Source organism: Lemur catta, chromosome 9, assembly GCF_020740605.2.
Source record: "Lemur catta isolate mLemCat1 chromosome 9, mLemCat1.pri, whole genome shotgun sequence".
NCBI lineage: Eukaryota > Metazoa > Chordata > Mammalia > Primates > Lemuridae > Lemur > Lemur catta.
Genome location: NC_059136.1, coordinates 3,264,637 through 3,282,196, shown reverse-complemented (window position 1 = coordinate 3,282,196; position 17,560 = coordinate 3,264,637). Strand labels below are relative to the sequence as shown.

Sequence of the window (17,560 nt, the reverse complement as noted above, 5' to 3'; positions counted from 1 at the left end):
CAGAGGAGTAAGCTGAAGCCCCAGGACAAGCTAAGGGCCCACTCCCTTGGGTGACGTTTAACGTGCTGTCTCCGGAAAGGTGCACAGGCTGCCAGGGGCCTCGGCAGCCCGAAGCTGCACCCTGAGCACCCGCAGGGGCCCCACCCCTCAAGCTCAGCCCTCAAGACAGTCCCTTGGAGGACAAGGGAAACCTGGCAATGCCCAAAGTGTTTGCCCCTCAGAACAAGAAAGTTTGGACAAAGTGTTGGCTGGCAACACAGGCCACCTCCTGCGACCTGTCCTGTGTCAGGCGCTCTCAGGCTCCCTGAGACGCCCACTCAGAGCCAGACCCAGGCTCCCTCCCACTGACCTGAGTCCCCCCAGTCAGGGCCACACAGAGCAAGTCCCCACCCCACAGGGCAGCTGGTCACCTACGGGAGATGGCTCTCTCCTCCCCACCCTCACCTCTTGGCCCGAGTTCTCCCCTTGCTAGGCTAAATATGCCCAAGTCCTCGAAACAGGTGGTGCTAATCTCTTTTGGGTCAAGGACCCTGTTGGAAATCTGATAAAAACTAGACACCCTCCCCAGAAAAGCACATACTTACCTACAACTCTCGGTAAGGTGTGTGGGGTGTTCACAGACCCCACGTCAGGAACCCTCCTCCCGGCCGTCCTCAGGGCCACGAGCCAGCCCCCTCCCGCCCTGCACCCGCCCTTCCACACAGCACACCTGGGGGACCTCTGTCGCCCAGAGCCCAGCACAGGATTCTAGACGGGAGCGAGGGGGCCCACCGCCTCCTTTCCTGTAGCTCTTTCCTGCTTCCACTAAGGTCTTCAAAGTCTGAGCCAGCATCTGGGGCAAGCGCACCACCAGGCTGACTCGTGGGGAGCTCATCGTCCCCCCGAAATGCCCAGGTCTTTCTCAACTCACCCAGGACCTGCCCCACCCCACACCCACCTCGGGGAGAGGCGGGAGACGCCGCTTCCCAGTCACCCAGCCTCCGGACGCTCCCAGACCTGAGCTGTCCTCCCCGCCACCCTCCCAAGCTCACTGAGAAGGCTGGAGACGGGCGGCACCAGCAGCCCGGCCAGAGCACCCCCCCCTCAGGCCCTCACTGGAACCAGCCAGTCTCTGAGGACGACCTCCCCCCCCGGTGCCCCCCCCCCCGGCTGTTTTGTCCCTCTCACACCCACACATGCAGAACACAAAGGGAGGGGACTGCTGTCCCGGTGGCCCCGTCATGTGGCTCCCCCGTGCCCTCAGAGGCGAGGCCACTCCAGGCACCACCCTGCCACGCAGCCCCGCCTGCCTCGGAGCCACCTCCGGCCCAGCCGCCTCCTCTGCCCATCCAATGGGTGGCCCCATGGACTCAGCTCCTCGACCTCAACTGCCCTGCAGTGGCCCTCGCCCACAGCCACCTCCTGCTCCCAGCTCACCTGCAGGCCCTGCCCACCTGAGCCACTGCCAAGCCGCCGACTTACTACCACTCTCCACCAGCCACCTCCCGGCTTCATTGTCTTCCTCGGACGGCACAAAGTCATCCCACGGTCTCCCACGGTCACCAATCCCACGAGGATGCCTCCCGCACCTCCCAAGCCCAGCCTGGCCCAGCCCCAGCCTGATGCACCCTGACACCCGCCTTCTCCACACCCACACCCACACCCACGCCACTGGGCAAGGGCACAAACCTGGGTGGACAAGTTCCATGCTCAACTCGTGTTTTCTGACCTTAAGCTGTCACTCTGCAGTGGCCCCAGGCCTGTGTTTCTCTGGTGGGCTTACCACCCACTCCCAGACAGCAATTCCACAGCCCCTGTCCTGCAGCTTCCCACACCTCCCCTGCACCCCACCCCCAGCCGACCCCACTGCCTGATTCTTACGAAAGAGGAGCCACGGCTCCCACCACCCCAAACCCGCCCGCACCTCCCCCGCAGCACGGGGCCTTGCCCCGCACTCTCAGGCAGCACAGGCAGCACACGTGCTGTGGTTCCCACCTTCACACGCATGCCGTGCTTCCCGCCTTCACACACGTGCCATGGTTCCCGCCTTCACACACGTGCCATGGTTCCCGCCTTCACACACATGTGGTGGTTCCTGCCTTCACACGCGTGCCGTGCTTCCCGCCTTCACACGTGTGCCGTGGTTCCCGCCTTCACACACGTGCTATGGTTCCCGGCTTCACACACATGTGGTGGTTCCTGCCTTCACACGCGTGCCGTGGTTCCCGCCTTCACACACGTGCCATGGTTCCCGGCTTCACACACATGCGGTGGTTCCTGCCTTCACACGCGTGCCGTGGTTCCCGCCTTCACATGCTCTTCCAGCACCTGTAGCCTCTCATGCCACTGTCCTACTTCTCTGCTCCCTTAACAGTCCGCTTCCCCCTTTCCTGGCCTCACACTCACCTTCCAACCCACCCGGCCGTGGGCCCCACCTCACCCCTGCCTGGGCTCAGGTCAGGGGCACCCACGGCGGTGGCCATGCTGCCACCTCTCGGCAATGCTCAACATCAATGCACAACCCTCCACCTTTGGACACTTCACCTGCCACCCTGGAGCCACCGGCCCAGCGTTCCTCCTCCCTCACTGGCCACTCCTCCTCTACAGCCACCTGAAGGACAGCGCTGCAGGCTCGAGCCTGAGACCTCTCCTCCCCCGCCGGCCCTCCCTGCCTCAGCGGCCCCTCCCAGCCCCCTCCCGTCTGACTCTGCTGAGCGCGGACTCGCAGGCTTGCCGCCTCCTCCCAGCGCCACGCGCACCCTCCAGCTGACCTGCAGGTGCTGAGCGTGTCTCCTCACCCTGTCCCAACCCGCTCCCCGGCCAAGGCTTCCCCACAGCCACTGGCAGCACAAACCCAAACCCAAAGGGCTCCTCTCCTCCCCCTCTCCTCACCCCTTACCCCATATCCCACCCTTGTGAAAGCTCTGACAAATCCAACTCCACGCCACCTGCAGACCTCATCCGCTTCTCCCTCTCCTCCCGGCCTTCTCAGCCTCGGCCCCCACCCGCTTTGACCTGGAGACCTTTCATCGGTCTCCTTGCTTCCTCCAACTCTGGTCCCCTTCCAGCGCATCCTCCAGAGTGCCAGCGTGGTTGTCTCAAACTGAAGAAGGGGCCAGGTGCAGTGACTCTTGCCTGTAATCCCAATACTTGGGAGGCTGAGGCAGGAGGCTTGCTTGAGGCCAGGAGTTCAAGACCAGCCTGGGCAACACAGCCAGACTCCATCTCTAAAATAAAAATTTAAAAATAAAGAAAATTTAAAAAAATTAGGGCCAGGCACGGTGGCTCATGCCCATCCCAGCACTTTGGGAAGCTGAGGCAGGAGGATCGCTTGAGGCCAGGAGTTCAAGACCAGCCTGGGCAACACAGCAAGACCCCGTCTCTACAAAGAATTAAACTACCCAGGCATCGTGGTGCGTGCCTGTAGTCCCAGCTGCTTGGGAGGCCAAGTCAGGAGGATCGCTTGAGCCTAGGAGTTTAAGGATCCTGTGAGCAACTGTACTCCAGCCCTGGTGGCAGAGCAAGACCCTGTCTCTACTCGCCAAAAAAAACTAAATTAAAAAAAATACTGAAGGATCATGTCAAAGCCCTATTAAAACCCTTCAATCTTATGCAATTTCACTGCACATCAAATAAAATCCACAGTCTGTGCCACAGCTCACAAGGACCTGCCCACTTTCATCCTTGCCTAGTTCTCTCTCCCACCCCAGACGGGCGCCCTCCCCCACTCACTGCAACCTTGCCCTGCTGGTCTGATCGCAGTTCCTCAAACATTCCAGACGGCTCCTTCCCACTCAAGGTCTTTGCACCTGCTCCTCCCTCCACCTAGAACACTCTGCCCGCCTTTTCCACATGAGGTAGCAGCCTAAATGTCACCTCTTCAGAGGGGCATCTCACAACCACACATTCTGAAGTCAGTCCCAGCTCTTGCTTCTGTCCCTCTGGCACCGAGCTCAACCTGCAGTTATTTTATTTGTGGATCCATTTATACGTTGCATTTGGGAGGGGCAGGTAGGAACAGATGGAGTCTGTCTCCTCACTAGAATGTAAATTCCATGGCAAGAGGGACTCACCACTGAGTTGAAATGATAATAGTTTGGATATATCGGTATTAATAATTTCACCTGTTTCTTTTAAACGCGGATACTGGAAAATGTAAAATGACACACATGGCTCTCCTATTCCTGTTGGACAGTGCTGGTCTGGATGGCAAGGGTAGGGAGTCACAGGTTACGACAACATGTGGACATAACTTCATAGTGTAATGAGATGCTTTATGTGACAAACAACATGGAGGGGCCTGGACCAAACATTCAGGGCACGCAGAGGGCTGGTGGGTCGGGCTGGGTTATAGCAGCTTGAAACGTCAAACTAATGAGGATGAAGTCACGAACGATCCCTGCGTGGCTAGATGCCTCGCAGGTAGCTTACGCCAAACATCCACTCCATGTGCAGATTTGAAGGCCAACACTGGGATGACAGAGAATGTGTTTCAACACGGTCGCCCAGCAGGTATCCTACCATCCCTCCCAAATCCAGCGGGTCCCAGGCCACTGTGAATGACATGCAGTCTAGAGATTCTTGTCTGCGTAAGACTCGATGCTCTTGTTCTTGTGCTTAGTGAAGGAAACTCACGGAAAGAAACTTGGATTTGTTATGGTTCGGCGTGTCTGGTCATCTCAACTCTGGGCAGCTAGACTCTGAGTGGGCTGAGGGACAGTGATGTGCAGAAGCAATGAGCCCATCTTCCATGAGATACATGCCAAGTCAGATGAGGGGGAGGGACGCAGACAAGCCACCCCCACGCTGCCTCTGTCCTCCAGGGTCAGCGCATTAATGTTCATTCCCTCCAAGAGATTATCTGCTCCCATGGAGCAAGAAAATCCACTTCTCACAGAGGTTAATAAACTTACCGATCTCATTACTCAAAGAGGTCATGCTGGCAAGAATTTTAATGCATTTTTTAGAAAAGGTCTGGAAGAATTATTAATAACAGAACAATGACTGGCTACTCAGAGAAGCGAGGGCAGCGAGGTGACCGAGGGAGATAGTGCGGGCTCTCCCTCCTCCCACACAGTGCTCCCCAAGGCTACAGATGGCAAAGCACTCAGAGTTTGATCAGGGTGGGCATCCCTGTGCACCCACCGTCTGGGTCTAGGACTGTGTGCCTCTGTTCCTGCTCCCTGGTTGCTTGGCACATTGGCACGTCATCTACCTGTGGTCACTGGCACCTTTACAAACTCACATTTTTGAATCTCCAACTGGCCCTTGAAGGCTGTTCACGAGTCTGTATTTGCCTCAACTAACTCCCTGCCCCAATACCTGCAACCAGCTATATCAACCCACCTCTTTCTTCTCAGTCTACTCCCTAGTTCTCAGATCAATTCCTTAGCTCACACTGAGAAGGAAAAGCCAGCTGACCCTGCTCACTCACTCCCCTTTATGCCACAGCCTCAAAATGCCTCCATACCTGCACCTTGCCTGGTCTGTGGGGACGATCCTCCAGGGCCCCTCTGGGAGGACTGATCCAGACCCCTCCTGCCTCCATCCCCACTGCCTCTCACCTTTCCCTACTATTTTCAATCTCTCCTTTTCTTTGCCCTTAGCCTCCCAACATGCTCACCTTATGAAACAGAAATCAACCTTCCTTCTCCCCGACTCACCCTCAAGCTCACCTTCACCACCAGCTAGACTTCTTCACTCCCTCCCCACACTCCTTAAACAGATTTCACCGGCAAATGGGTCTGCAGTTGGCTGAAGCTACTCTCCAACTCCAGCAGTGCCCTCAGCCCCACCGCCACAGTGGCACTTACAGCACACCCCTCCTCAGTCCCACCCCCCCCCACCCCCCACCCCCCCCCTCAGCTCTCGCAGGCCTCTGACCCCGCCAGGACGCTCCCTTTTCCAGCCTCCCTCCCCGGCCTTCTGCAACGCCACTGGCCTCCAGCCTTCCTGCGAGTCTCACCATCTCTCAGTCCCACTTTGCTAGTCGGAGAAACCGAGATTCAATAACCGGCCTCAGCTCTCAGCCAAAATGTGGCAGAGTTTCCCAACATCAAGCTCAAACATCTTTGAGAGCAAAATCCATGTTCTTAAGATGCACTTTTTGGAGTCCAGAGCCCCCATGAGAGCCATGTGGGAGATGGACTCAGCTCTTGCAGAGTTAAGCATTTTGTCCTTGTTCATATTTCAATAACAGGGCTTATTTCACTACCCTAATTACCTGCTTACCATCCTCCTTCCTCAGGAAGGCAGGGACCCTGTTCTGTCCACCTCTGTCTTCCTGGTGCCCTGGCCGAGAGAAGGTGCTCAGCGTTCAGGTTACAGTCATTGGCCAGAGGATCAAGAAAGGTCCCCGAGCTGATGAACAGGTGAAGGGTGATCAGAAAGGAGTCCAGTATATGAGCAAGGGTGGGAGTCCAGAGACATCCAGGGACCCCAAAACCTGAGCATCCACATGGCCCCTGGAACCACATCCCCCCATGTCAATCCACTAAGAATCTCTTTGCTGTCTACCTCCTCCACGAGACTGCAAGCACCACAGGGCCGTCGACGGCCACCACTGTGTTCCCAGCACCTGCAACAGCACCTGGCAAGGGTAGAAGGTCGCTATTTGCTGAATGAATGAGTGAATGAATACACAAATAAGCAAATGAAGGGCTCCCTGACCAGCATCACACATCCCTAGCCTGATGCCACCGTGGGTAGAAATCCCTCCTCTTTTGTCCACATTTGCACCCCCTACCCCATGAAAGCAACTGGCTGGCAGACTGGTTTTCTCACTGACATCCGTGAGCGGCTCTCCTGATCTCCCCGCTCCTCTGGTCGGTACCTTCTTCCACCCACACCACCTGAGAGGCTTAGCAACGTGAGTCGACACTTCGGAGGGCAAGCCTCACACTGTCTGAGTCACCTGACGGCAGGGCGCTGACTGGCTCTGCCGAGGCCTGCGGGCACAGTGACTAGGTGTCCCAAGGTGGCTGCAGAGCGGCTGGAGACTCAGGGAGTGCCCGAGAGGATTAAGGACGAGGGGACGGAAGCATTCATCCCTGACCACCTAACTCCAGAGGGTACCTAAAGGGTCACCAGCCAATCTGCCACCCAAAGAAGAAATGATGATGATGATGATAAACTTGGCCAACATTTATTGAGTGCTTCTGTGTCAGGCATTGTGCTAAATGTTTCACACTCATTTTTCTATTTAATCGCCTCCATTGTTTAAGAGATGAAGACAAGGAAGCTTGTCTAAGTCCCCATGGCCAGCAAAGGAGGCCAGGGTTTGACCTGGGTGTACTTACCATCGTCCCAGGGCCCTGACACCGGCAGCCCTGCGTGACCATGAACTCGACACTGGCGAGCCACGTCCACCCTAAGTCCACCTGGAGGAGTCAGAGAGCTCTCCCTGACACCAGCTGCGCTGAAACATGCCTCAGTGCCACCTCCACCGGGACCTCCTTTTCCTGCCCTTCCGAGCATCCTCGAACCGGGTCCGCTCCCTTTCCCATGAGGACCGTCTCCGTCACCCCCTCCCCCAGGACAGAAGCCAGAGCAACTCCCCTTTTCTCCATTTACCTAAACAACTCCAATTAAAAGCTTTCCCAATTAAAGATCCCAAAGGGGACCCAACGTCTAGGCAGTGGGGCCTGCAATATTCCTCACTAATTAGATCCCTGTGGGCGCCCCACCCCGTAACCCACAGACAAGACTCCCCCAGAGGACTAAGGGCGCACTGGGCTCGGCCTGCCCCTCACTGGCGATCCGGACTGAGACCCCCCCCAGGCAGGGCAAAGAAGGGGCCTCCGAGAGCCCCTCGCACAGCTGGGGCCCGGGCTCGCTGTAGCCTCCCTTGGGCTGGGAGCCACTTGTGTACGAAAGGGCTTTGAATGCACGGCGCTCAGGCCCACTCCTCTTGGCTGTGGCAACGCCTCATCCTAAGCTTGTCTGCACAGGGGTGAGGACTCCACCGTCCCCAATTCCTTAGAGGAATAATAATGACTATCAACCAGGCTTATGAATAAAAATGTTTTTAAAAAAATCTCTCTAGTCTTTGACAAATGTCTAAATGTGTTCCCCACAAGCGTATTTTTATTCTAACAAGCTAATTTGAAATATAATTTAAATAAATTCTACCAGAATGATACCATATGACTAACAGCACCCCGGTGGCAGAACTACTGGAGCCTTCATCATGCATTCAGAGAGGCTGCCATCCTGCCGCTCCTTCCCACACAAGACGTACCCCGCGAGGAAACCGGATCACGATGCCAGCTCTCACCTCCAAACCTATAAATACGACTCGGGGGCAGCCTGTGTGCGCAATACCTAGAAAATGCAGACACACAACAAGCAGTGCTTAAGGGACCAGTGTATCAAAACCAATGCAAATTAGGAGCTTTTTGCCCCAATTCCTCTCAATGGTTCTTTTTGCTCAATTTATTTTCATGGGGGAAAAAACAAAGTCTAACTCTTAAGATCTATAAAGTCAGGACTTAGTACACCAGAGATTTCTAAAATTCTGAAAAATTCCTTTTCTCTATTATGAAGACACTATTTAACTGCCGTTCATGTCATACTTGACAAAGCTGAAGGAAAAGGAGCCCCGGCCCTCACCCCTACCCCATGTGCCAAAAGGAAGCTCTGCTTCTCCAAAGGCTTTGGGCGCCTGTGCAGGCTGAAGTGACATGTCACTGGATTAGCCCAGGCTTTATTATTGTTTCAAAAATTTTAAATTTGCCTTACAACTAAAACAGGGAATATAATGTCCTTCCTTTGTATATGTCCCTGCTAACCCTCTAGCCAGGGAATTCTTGAAGGAGAGTGTGACCTGCACCAGACAAAAAGCCTCTGAAGCCTGACGAGAAGGGAGCCCGCCAGGTGTGGCCATGGGTGCTGCCTGCTTGCAAAGAGGCTTCTCATCCAAGCCTTAAGGCAGAATTACTCTGCCCTGATATTTCCAAGCAAGGCGAAACAATTTGAGCAGCTGGGTCTTGGTCCACCAACCACCCTTAGCAACAAGAATGAGTCCTTGATGTTCTTACTAAGATGCACTAAGGAGCGGTGACTCACCCCAAATTACACAGGCACTGCAAATTACCCAACGCTAATTGTGACCTTGGCCTCCTCCACCATTTCTTTCCTTCAGTAATTCATTTAAAACAAGCAACTGCTTTAAGAATCGTCAAAATGTCTTTAAAAAAAAAGAAAAACCCCTGTCTTGCTCTAGAAAGGATTTAAGCAGGTTTACAAAGACGTATAAATTTAGCAAAATGACAAATTAGAAGTAGGTGTGGATTTAAGTGATGATGTGTTTTTATAGTTATTGGCATGGAAAGATGTCCACTCAAGATATTTTAAAATGAAAAAAATTATGTTACAAAACAAATGTATAAAATGATTCCATTTTGTTGAAAATATATTTACTCTGTAGACGTCCACGTAGACACACAGACATGTACACATGGAAAAAAGTGCAAAGACAGACATCAAACGCTGATGGAGGTTGTGCCTAAGAGGTGGGATGACAAGCAATTTTCACTTCCCTCTTTAAGCTGTTATTGTTTAGTATGAACATGTAATATTTTTATTATTAGAAAAAAGCAAAGCTATTTTCATTTTGTTTTTTTTGGTTTGTGTTTTTGAAAAGTGGTAGAGGAGAAAGGGGAAAGGCAAATGAGAGTAGGGCCATGAAGCTAAGCTAGGAGTAAAGGTAATGAATGAGTCTGACAAATCCGCTCAGGGTGACCACATATTTGGATCCAAGTTCCTCAGGAGCCATTACAGAAAAGAAACCTAATAATTTACACAAATCACTGAGTCCATTAGACAAAAACAAACCATCTGCATCCTGCAGATGACTGTGCACAAGCAGCAAATGCGCCCTTTATTCTGTCCTAACAACCCTCAAGGCCAGGAATTTCAAGACTGTTTCCAACAAGAATGATAGCATCTCCCCAAAGTAAAAGTCAACCCAAAGACATAATCTAGCCATTGCTACCTCCCTTACCGCCTCTCCTCCATGCTGTCTCTCACTCACTCTGCCTCAGCCACATCAGCCTCCTTACTGTTCCCTGCACAAGCCAGGCATGCTCCTGCCTCAGGGCCTTTGCACATGCTGTTCACACTGCCAGGAACACTCTTCCCTCAAATACCTATGTGGTTCACTCTCCTTCTTCCTTTAGGTTTTTAATGCCTCCTTCTCAATCAGGTCTTCTAATTCGATCCCCTAACTACAGATACCTAGTCCACTTCCTCATCCTTTACTGTTATCTAATAAACTATGTATTTTACTTTTAAAAAGTAAGCCCAAAGAGAGTATTCATTCACGTTTATTCACTCATTCATTCAGTACATACTTCTTTAGTGCCTACTCCATTCCACATTCTGTGTAATTTTTCAACTCAGACACTAAGGGAGATGTTTTTCTAAATGAATCAGGTGATCCTAAATACTCACAGCCCTTCAGCATCTCCCCATAGTATACTGGGGCATCTTTCCTAAATTCCTCCAATAAATGGGCACCTGCCACCACCTCTGACACGTGTGGGCTACAACATTTTGTGTAAGCTCACAGCATTTCACACACACAGCTAGTACTGTGCACGTGGTTTATCTCCCTTTCTGCAATACAAACTAACTGGTAGCTCTGCTCATCCTTGGATCCCAGGAGCACTCGCCAAATTGTCTTACAGAAAAAGGGACTGAATGAACTTAGCTAAGAGTGTTTAAAAAACCCACAGGATGACAGAAGACAAATCCACCTCCATACAGCTGAGAGACTATATCTATTTTAGCCAACTCAAACCCAAAGAAAAGCCCTGTAATTTGTTGGAACTACACAGTCTGGTGTGATTCAGGAGGAATGGAAAATTAAAGAAGGACTAAACATCAAAAGCAAGTTAATCAGTATAGAGCACCGAAAGGCGGCCCAGGGTGTCAGATAACCAAGATTGTGGCATCTGTACATTGCAAGGTAATCTTGGCTGAACAAAATAAACGAGTGTAAAATGAAGCCAAACAGTAAAACAGTAGACCTTGTTTATAAACACTGACAAAATCAGCTAAAAGTCACAGCAGCAGCCGGCTTTTCTGCTGGCCCTTTGCAGGAGGGTAAAAAGATGATTTACAGGCCCAGTACTCGAATGACAGCAGACAGCCTGAAAATTAACCCGTGTCACAATAAAAGCTAAATGGCTTTCTTCAGTATTAAAAGAAAACTGCATCCAAATGTGATCTCTTTTTCTCTTGGCCCTTGTAACTCACAATTAAGTGAGCTATATAAAACGTAACCCGAAAATTATCACAACTTCCAGGCCAGCGTCCAAGCAAGGCTGCCCACCACATTAAAGCATTAACTCAATCAAAAATTGTTTATTGGGGGCCTATTTTGTGCCAGATGCCGCATTAGGGGTTGGGATACACTGGTGAAAAAGATAAGGCCATATCCTTGCAGGATGCTACTGGGGGGACACAGATTATAAATAAGTAAACAAAGCCCACATGGTCACAGGTGTGCGGTGGGCAGCAACTGCAGGAAACAAAGGCAGGGCTAGGCAGCTGCGAGGGTGGGCGTTCCAGACAGGATGGTCAGAGAGACCCTGAGCAGGTGACCCTAATGCTAAAAGGTAAAGGGAGGGGAGGAGGAAGGCATTGGCAGAGACAGGGCAAGTGCATTCCAGGCAGAGGGAACAGCAAATTCAAGGACCCCAGGCAGGACAAGAGAAGGGAAACGGCTGTGTTAGTAGAAAGCAGCGAGGGCCGTGGCAGTGTGGCCAGAGGGGCTGGAGACGGGGCAGAGGCCAGCACCTTGTCAGCGGAGGTATTTAAGGAGGGTGACATGATCTGATTTGTGATTTTAAAAGCGGGTCACTCAGACTCCTGTGTGGAGGACGGACTGGAGACAACCAGAGCGGACGCTGGGGGCCTGCTAGGAAGTCTATCCCGGAAGGAGGCGACAGTGGCCGGGACTGGAGCGGGAACACGCTGTCGGGCGGGGTGAACGTGTTCCAGACGTACTCCAGAAGGAGAACCCACAGGACCGCTGACAGCCTGGGCGTGCAAGGTGGGGAAGGGGACTGAGTGGGTGGGGGGCTGCTGACTGGCATGGGGAAGGCAGAGGGAGGGGCAAACGGAAGAACATTGAGAGTTCCACACATGGAGGAGACGGAAGCCCTGCGGAAGGTCTGCGTTGGAAATAAGAAGGTGGGAGTCATTCGCCTGAAGACGGTATTTAAAACCACAGGGGACGGGGACAGCATCACCTAGGAAGAGAGTGCCGGCAGGAAAAAGGGACCAGGACCAGTCCCTGCACAACTCCATCACTGGGATTCAGAAAAAGGGGGAGCAACCAGCAGGGAGACCACAAAGGGACGACCAGGAGGGTGAGAGGAAAGCCAGGGCAGAGTGGGGCCGGAGGAGCAGAGAGGGCCTGTTTCCCGGGGCAGGAGTGGCCGCTGAGGGGTGGCGCAGGATGAGGGCGGAGGTCTGGCAACACACGGCCTGCCTGTCCCCGGCAGTGCAGGCACAGAGGTGGGGGCCGAAGCCAGACTGGAGTGTGGAGAGTGAACAAATGGCAGAAGAAAGTGAACGGGGCTGGTGGATTTGCACTTGGCTTTTGAGATGTTTTCAGGTGAAGAGGAGCAAAGAGGTAGAACAGAAGCGGAGAGGGATGTAGGATAGATGGGAGAGGCTAACGCTGTGCTGCCCAATACAGCAGCCACTAGCTACATGTGCCTATTTGAATTTAAATTCAGGTCCTCAGTCCCACTGGCCACAGTTCAAGTGCCCAACAGCCACATGGGGCCGGTGGCTGCTGTACTGGACCACGCAGATACAGAACATTTCTGGCAGTGCAGAAAGTTCTGCTGGACAGTGCTGAACTAATGCATGCTCCTATACTGATGGAAAAGATCCTGGAGTGAGAGGTTAGGAAGGAGAGATGTTCTCTGAAAAGGTGAGAAGGGATGGGACGGAGGCTTCCCCAGGAGGAGTGGGCCTCTGGTAGGACAAGAGGAGGGACTGGCCAGCCATCAAAGCAGGCGCTACGGTATGAGTATGTGACACACACCCCCGCAAACCTCACGTTGAAATGTGATCCCAATGTTGGAGGTGGGGCCTAACGAGGTGTCTGTCATGGGGGTCAGGTCCCTCATGAATAATAGATCAATACCCTCCCTGGGGAGGCAGAGTAAGTTGAGTTCTCACTCCATTGTGAAACCATGAAGGCCGGTTGCTGAAGAAAGTCCCTCACCTCTCCTCTCTCTCCTGCCTCCTCTCCCACCTGATCTCGCACACGCCAGCTCCCGTCGCCCGCTGCCTTAAGTGGAAGCAGCCTGAGGCCCTCATCAGAAGGTGCTGGCACCACGCTTCTTGTACAGCCTACAGAACCATGAGCCTAACAAACCTCTTTTCTTTATAAATCACCCAGCCTCAAGTATTCCTTTATAACAACACAAATGGACTGAGACAACAGGCAAGCAGGAGAAGGTAACGGCAGCTGCACACTAGGCTGGGCAGTGGGAAGGTGAAGACGCTCCCTCGGTCTGTGGCTCCTATTTTGTCAATGAAAAGGGAGGCAGGGGTGTGCACAGACCAGGCAGAGAGCTCCGGAAAGGGGAGTAGGTACGAAGTTGCCTTGAGGACTGAGAACACAAACTCACCGGAGAAACCACACATTTAACACAGAACACTTCACAGAAGAGAAGCGGGACACAGCAGTGAATATTTAAAGGAGGAAAAGCATCTTAAGTGGGGAGAGGTAAACTCAGATGGTTTGGGTTTTTTTTTTTTTTTTTCTTAAATCCTGGTCATATCTGCATGGGAGAGCCATGACAGAGCTATAGGATCACAGCAAAGTGTCCTACTGGCTGCCCTTTCTTGGTTCTTCCGCCCTGCCCTACTCAACTCTCAGAAAGGATGACATTGGTTCTATTTTCAGTTAAAACGGCTCCCTCCACCCTCCTCTGTCCAAACTGCTTATCCAACCCTTAGCTCCATCTCAATTTACAACCACGGTTTGTACATTCACATAAATTAGAGAAGAAGCAAATATATTAAAAATGGCAGAAGTAGGTAGCAGTTACAAACCAGCTTACCTACAAAAAGTGAGTAACATATACCATTTATTGGATGATGTTAAAATTACATGAAAGACATATTCCTTGTTTAAACAAAATCCCCAAACTACTCCTCCCTGCTTCTTCACAAACAAAAATTATTTTCTGACATTTTCTTTAAGCTTTTATGGGTAAACATTTTCATTTCCACAGAACTATTTGTTCTCAACCACAGAGTTTCAATATTTGTTTTTGATCACGCAACTGTGTTAGGCTGGTTTTGTGTTGGCTGGGGGGAGGGAGGGCTAGAGACAGAGTTAAAATTACCAGATCCCTTTTATCTTCCATCTTGAGACCTACATTTTCCAACTCCTTCTTCCCATACTTTTTTTTTTTCAACTCTGAAATCTGAGAACCTCAAAGGTTCCCACTGCTCAAAGATCAGGCTTTTCATAGTCCACCAACGACTCACTGGAAATGCTGCAGGAAAACTGCCTCCCAGGTACGGTGCCTCTGGTAAACTCACCCACAGTTGCTGTGTCTGTGACCTCTCCCAGTGGGCACCAATGTCATAAGCAAACTTCCTCAGCCCTCCCTGCCTGCCCTGCCCACTCCTCTCTGTCACCCCATCCAGCTCATGGTGGCCCACAGTCCTCACACTTGTTCCCTTGAAATCCCTCCCGGCCTGCCTCTGAACACCCTGCAGCCCCCCGTGGCTAAGGCTCAGTGGGTAAAATGACTCCAGAAACTTACCTGGAACAAAGTGCAATAAAGCCGCTGACCCCCAGGGGCTGGGGCAGGCCACCAGGGCAGTCTTGCCCCTTTCTACTGCACCCCTGCCTTCTCATGCCCCACCCATCCTAAACAGGAAGGCTGGGTCTCTCCAGCCACCCCGCAGAAGTGTCAGGGTCCTGTGCAGGTCTGTTTGAAGAACGGCAAGCTCAACAGCAGAGGACAGACGGATCAGAAACTCTGGTTCACTTCCCCACCCCCAAGCCCACGGTCAGGGGTGGCCCTGCCTCTGCCGGCTCACTCAGCGCCCCCCTTCTACACATGCTCGTTAGCTGTGCAACCGGGAGGAAGTCACCGAACTACTCTGAGCCTCAGTTTCTTCATCTGTACAATGGGCTGAAGACCCGTTCCCTGGCCATGCGTCCACCACCGACGCGTGCGCACGCGGGGCGGCAGATGTAGGGAGCGGATCGGGTTATTAGCACCGTGGCTCCCTGACTCACTGCGCCTCTGCTCAGAGACTCCGAGGAGTCGGAGGAGAAAGCCATCCTGCTTTTAAATGACTTGATATACTCGGAAGCACTAGTCACTTCGACAGAGTATTTCAACTTCCCTCCTGAGCATCCGCTCAGCTGTCGCCGGCAGCCGCCTGGCCCGGGCTCCCCGCGGACGCCCAGCGCCCTCAGCCACCTCGAAGCAGACTCGAGTCCGCCGTGGCTGCGCCGGAGGGTCACTATTATTGGCTGTGTCCCCTTCCAGGAAACTTCGGTTTCCATTTTGCTTGTGATAAAGCCAGTCTCGGAGAGCCGCAAACTGCCTCTTACTCTCACACAGGCCCGGAGTTGGTCCTGCGGGGGGCGAGGGGACCTGGGAACAGCCAGGCACGGAGGCCGGCGACTCCGGTCCCCGCCGGGTGCCCGCGCCGGGCCGGCCGGAGGGCGGGAAGGGCCGGGCCGTCGGCACCAGCGCGGCCCCGCAGACCCTCGGGGCGCTCACTCACCCCATCCCGGCGCTGCTCCGGCGGCCGCTCCGACGGGGCCTGTCGCTCGCTCTCCGCCCGCTCGGCAGCCGCTGCCCGCGCGGCACATGCGGCGGCCCGTGCGCGCCCGGCTCAGCCCCGGCGCCGCTCCATCCCGCGGGGCTGCGCGGCCGCCGCTGCCACCGCCGCCGCCGCCGCCACCACCGCCACCGCCACCAGGCGCGGGCGGGCGGGGCTGGGCCGCCGCGGGCTGAGGGCCGCGCTCGGGCGGTGTCCGCCCCGCCCTCCGCCCGCTCCCGCTCCCGCCCGGTCCCCCGCCCTCCGCCCGCTCCCGCCCGCTCTTACGTAACCTCGTGGCCCCCGGGCCGCGGCCAGCGAGAGGGGGCGCCGCGCTGTGTGCGCCCCCGCCCCCCCGGTGTCGCCGCGCGTGGCCGCTGCTCGCCCGGGCAGCCCCTTTCTCCTCTTCGCTGGCCCCGCGGCGCCCCCGCGCCCAGCCGGCCCGCGCTCTGGCGCAGCGCCCCAGCACCCCGCCCGCTGCCCGGCAAGTCCCTCTCGCAGCTGGTGGGGACTCTGAGGCCACCTCTAGTTTGCAGGCGGGGGAACTGAGGCCCGCGGAGGGTAAGCGATTTGCCCAAGGTCATTCGTTCAGATTAGAGTACAGGTCTCCAGACCCGAGATGGGCATGGCTGCGCCCTTCCTCGAAGCCCACCTTCACCTTCCTGCCCACTGCCAGGCGGTGGCCTTAGGGTGCCGGCCACCATGAAATGCCGGAAGCCAACGTGGCAGGAAGGATCCTACAACCTGCAGCAGGTGCTCTGGGCTCTTCCCTGGGTAAAGATGGGGTGGGGGCTCCCAGCTGCAGGGTCACCAGAGAGAAAGCTTTCTCAAACTTGGCTTTATTCTTAGGGCAAAGAAAATTAGGGTGGCAAAACTGGAACTTGAAGAAAAGCAGGCTCTCTTAATCCCGTTTATAAGTATCACCTCCTGCGTCCCTACCAAGGGCTGGCACTGGGACTAACCTTGTGCTAACCTAACCTTCATCCCCCTCTGGGCCTTCCACCGGATCATCTTCTGCTGAGAACACACTGCCCACATGAGCCTCTCAGGACAGTAAAAAGGCAAGGGACAAGCAGATGGAGCAGGGCCACCACTCCAGCCCTGCCCTTACCTCTAACCCCCCAGTACCCTCACAGGGCACCAGCCCTCTCCCAATCTATGCTTCACACTGTGGTCAGTGATTTCTTGAACACATATCTGATCGAGTGAAATTCTTCAGTGGCTTTCTTCCCACTGTCCTTGGGATGAAGAGCAAAACCCGGAACATGCCAACAAGGCCTTGCCCCGTCAGGCCACACTGCCCTCCTGCAGCCTTCTCTCCTGCCGCTCTCCACCTCGCTGTCTGCATGCCAGCCAGCTGGCCATCCTCTCAGCCCCAGGGCCTTTGCTCTTCTCCCAGTCTGGGAAGACTTTCCTCCTGTCTTGTCTTGCCTCCTTAATCCCTACTCATTCTTCAGATCTCAAACTGCTACTTCCTTTGGAAGCTTTACCTAATGCCCTGAATGAGATTGTGAGCTCTCATGTTTTTTCTGCAGTGTGCTTATTGTTTGTATTATATAGTTGTGAAATTATTGGTTTAGTATCTGTCTCTCAGACACATCTGCAAACTCCTATGAAGCCATGTCTTTTTGCTCATCATTGTATCCCCAGTGCCTAGAACTGTGCCTGAGAGTCCTTCATAAATACCTGTTGAATGCACGAATAAGCGAATAGGCCAGGCCATAGAAGCACAAAATTGGCCAGGGTCTGTGAGCACAGGCGA

The 17,560-nt window shown here is 53.9% G+C and overlaps 1 protein-coding gene across 2 annotated transcripts in view; it reads right to left on the bottom strand.

Annotated features, from left to right (window-relative positions):
- Window positions 1–17,560, bottom strand: part of HOMER2 (homer scaffold protein 2) — a 112,742-nt gene that overhangs the window by 72,230 nt on the left and 22,952 nt on the right. The window contains exon 1 of one of the 2 annotated variants that reach the window (XM_045561587.1): window positions 15,763–15,959. The exons of the other annotated variant lie outside the window; for it this stretch is intronic. Coding sequence (XP_045417543.1) covers window positions 15,763–15,767 — 5 coding nt within the window. The 5' untranslated portion in view covers window positions 15,768–15,959. Of the gene's footprint in view, window positions 1–15,762; window positions 15,960–17,560 lie in introns of those variants that run through there. 2 annotated transcript variants of the gene reach the window in all.